Here is a 3,621-nt window from a genome sequence, read left to right on the forward strand (position 1 = left end):
ATGGCCTATAGTGATCTCCAAACTATACCCGAATTGCAGGGTTCATATATATGCCACAAAAGGTAAGAAAATTATTGAAGGGTCCATCAACGCCTGTTTTCAGAGATGTCGTTTTATCATGCAATAAAGAGTATGGAGTCAAGAAAGAAGATCCGAGAAAGTAATTTCAGCTGAATTCCAGAAATGGCCACAGATAAGGAGATCTCAATCACCGAATGGGACGAAACAGATAAAATTATGACGCAAAAGGTAACTAACAAAAAAGCCTTGACATATACGTCATTTATGTCAATATATAAAGTTGAGCAGACAATTATAGAAACACCAACACTTTCCCGAGACTCCTCAGAAAACTTCCTCTAGAAATCATGGCAAGACCTCATGTTCTAGTCATACCTTATCCCGCACAAGGCCATGTAATCCCTATAATGGAGCTTGCTCAATGCTTAGTCAAGCAAGGAATCAAAGTTACATTTGTAAACACAGAGGTTAATCACAAGCTTGTCACAAGCAATTCGTTGGTGAAGGATGGTTTTGGGGATCTAATGCAGTTGGTTTCAGTCCCTGATGGGTTAGAGCCATGGGAGGACAGGAGTGACCTATGCAAGTTGACGACGTCAATATTACAAACTATGTCGTGCAAACTAGAAGAGCTTATAGAGACGATTAACAAAGAAGACAGCAGTAACGTTACCTGTATTATTGCTGATGATTGCATGGGATGGGCCATAAAAGTCGCAAAGAAGATGGGAATCAGAAGAGCAGCCTTCTGGCCAGCCTCAGTTGCTACATTGGCCTACGTGATGAGCTTTCAGAAACTGATTGATGATGGAATCGTTAACAACAATGGTGAAACATCTACGATTACATGTATCATATAATATAAGAGTCTAAGAATGTCCATTAACATTTTTTTATGATTTTTTCAATGCAGGTGTACCTATAAATGATCAAATGATTCAGCTGTCAGAAAGCATGCCACCTATCAAGTCCACGAACCTGCCATGGACGTGCTTTCAGGAGTTGGGCACTGTAAAAGCCTTTTTTAAAGTTGTAGTAGAAGCTGTTGAAGCCGCTAGTTTGACTGAATGGTTTTTATGTAACTCGACTACTGAGCTGGAGCCGGCTGCATTCAGCCTGTACCCGCAGCTGTTGCCGATTGGTCCATTGCTGGCTAGCAACCGACTTGCAGACCAAGCAGGCCACTTCTGGCAAGAAGACGCCACCTGTCTTCCATGGCTCGACCAACAGCCATCATGTTCGGTCATTTATGTAGCATTTGGGAGCTTCACCATTTTCAATCAAACACAGTTTGAAGAATTGGCACTTGCTCTTGAACTTAGCAACAGACCATTCTTGTGGGTTGTGCGACCAGGCATGACAAAGGAGACTACGGCTTCTTTCCCAGAAGGGTATGTGGAAAGAGTAGGCTCTCGTGGAAGAATTGTGAGTTGGGCACCTCAACAGAAAGTGTTAGCTCATCCTTCTGTGGCTTGTTTTGTGAGTCATTGTGGTTGGAATTCTACTTTAGAGGGTGTTACAAATGGACTCCCTTTCTTGTGCTGGCCATACTTTGCTGATCAGTTTGACAATGAAACTTATATTCGTGACATTTGGAAGACTGGGCTGGGGTTTAACAAAGATGAAGCAGGTATCATCACACGAGGAGAGATAAAAGGTAAGGTAGAGCAGCTGCTCGGAGACAATTCATTCAAAGCTAAGGCCATGGATATTAAAGAAAAGGTTACAAGCACTATCAAAGAAGGAGGATGCTCACACAAAAATCTTGGCAATTTTATCGAGTGGATACACAATAAAGATACATATGCGCCCTATAACCAAGTTGAGATATGTGAATGAACAATCTACGTGCAATTTGTTGTTTGTTTGTGTTTTCATTCGTTGGACGATAATAATGAAGATGTTTCGATATATATATATATATATATATATATATATATATATATATATATATATATATATATATATATATATATATATATATATATATATATATATATATATATAGAGAGAGAGAGAGAGAGAGAGAGAGAGAGAGAGAGAGAGAGAGAGAGAGAGAGAGAGAGAGAGAGAGAGAGAGAGAGAGAGAGAGAGAGAGTCAAGATCAAATAAGAAGGAAATTTTTTGTAGGAAGGTAAGAAGTTTTTTTCTACATATTTTTTTCGCGAACAAACAAAATGAATCATTAGATGATTCATTTGTAAGATGATTCACAAGAAAAAATTCTCAAAAAAATATCTCGATGATTCATTTATACAATGATTTTGTCGTTATTCACTAAAATTATCATAAAAATTAATTTTTTCTTAATTTACTTAAAAATGAATCATAAAGATGTTTTTTTTGAGAATTTTTTCTTGTGAATCATCTTACAAATGAATCATGTAGTGATTCATTTATTTTGTTCGTCAAAAAAATATTTAGAAAAAAAACTTCTTACCTTCCTACTAAAAAAAATTTCTTACCGAATATATATATATATATATATATATATATATATATATATATATATATATATATATATATATATATATATATATATATATATAATATTCAAAATATTTGAAGTTTGATTTACTAAACTTTCTTTGGGAGATGGTTCGATTTGAATGTACTTGAAACTAACTCTTCTCTCATTGAAGGATGATAAAAAAAAAAAATTACATATTCAACTTATATTATGCAAATAACGTTTTATTAACTTTGAAATTTACACTACAGTCGTCACTAAAGTGCAATTTTCGTCAATGACATGTAATGCTATAAAGGTTTTTAAGGTTGTCTTATCTAATAATTGATCATGTAAATTTGTTGAGACTTTTAGCAAGTACAGGTGCTTGCTGAAAGCTTTGCTCGCTAAAATATGAAGAGTAAATTACATGATTCGTCCCTCGTCAAATTGTCAAATTTCTAGTTTAGTTTTTATTTTCAAAAGTTAATTCGGATAATCCCTTATATCACTAAAAATTTCACATTTCGTTCCTTAAATTGCTTACCGGACATAAAATGTCTTTTTTTCCCTTATTCTTTTATTTTTATTTATTATTAGATTGTTATTATTATTAATTAAAAGTTAAAAGAAATGATTAAATAATTGGGCCCCACCTTCTTATATCCTTCTTTTTCATCTTTTCTTTCATGAACCACCACCCCACCACCCACCTGCATCATTGCCGATGCTCCACCACCACTCCATCACCGCTGGTGCTCCAGCCCCACCACATCTATGCTGTTCTGCAGCCAATAAAGACACCATCTGATATTGTCTCCTTCTTTCTCACACACTCCCGATAGGAATCCAAAACCCTAGCCAACCAATGACGTTGCCGACCATCCTTTCCTGCTTCCTTCACCCCAGAACGTCGGTGAAACCGCCTCCGACCTCCTTCACCTATATCATCACTAAACACCGCCTCAGATCTGCAAGTAATCATCGCCTCCAAGCCTTTGTACGCTAGGGTTTTGTCACATTTGCGCCGACATCTTCGTCGGCTAAGGTTTGGATCTCAACGGTAACAGATCTGTTAAAACCACATGAAATAACCGTCAATATTCACCGGATCTGTTGGGTTACAACCTGATACGGTGGGTTGTACACTA

General features: G+C 36.5%; 1 protein-coding gene across 1 annotated transcript; it reads left to right on the top strand.

Moving 5' to 3' along the window:
* Positions 1 to 314: 314 nt before the first annotated feature.
* On the top strand, positions 315 to 1,884 carry LOC145033893 (UDP-glycosyltransferase 83A1-like). The gene is made up of 2 exons (XM_078982381.1): positions 315 to 849; positions 935 to 1,884. Exons 1-2 carry the CDS (start codon positions 369 to 371, stop codon positions 1,858 to 1,860), a joined length of 1,407 nt encoding a protein of 468 aa, XP_078838507.1. The 5' UTR covers positions 315 to 368; the 3' UTR covers positions 1,861 to 1,884.
* The last annotated feature ends 1,737 nt before the right edge of the window (positions 1,885 to 3,621 follow it).

The sequence above is a fragment of the Lactuca saligna genome, chromosome 3 (genome assembly GCF_052625555.1).
Source record: "Lactuca saligna cultivar CGN05327 chromosome 3, ASM5262555v1, whole genome shotgun sequence".
Taxonomy (NCBI): Eukaryota; Viridiplantae; Streptophyta; class Magnoliopsida; order Asterales; family Asteraceae; genus Lactuca; species Lactuca saligna.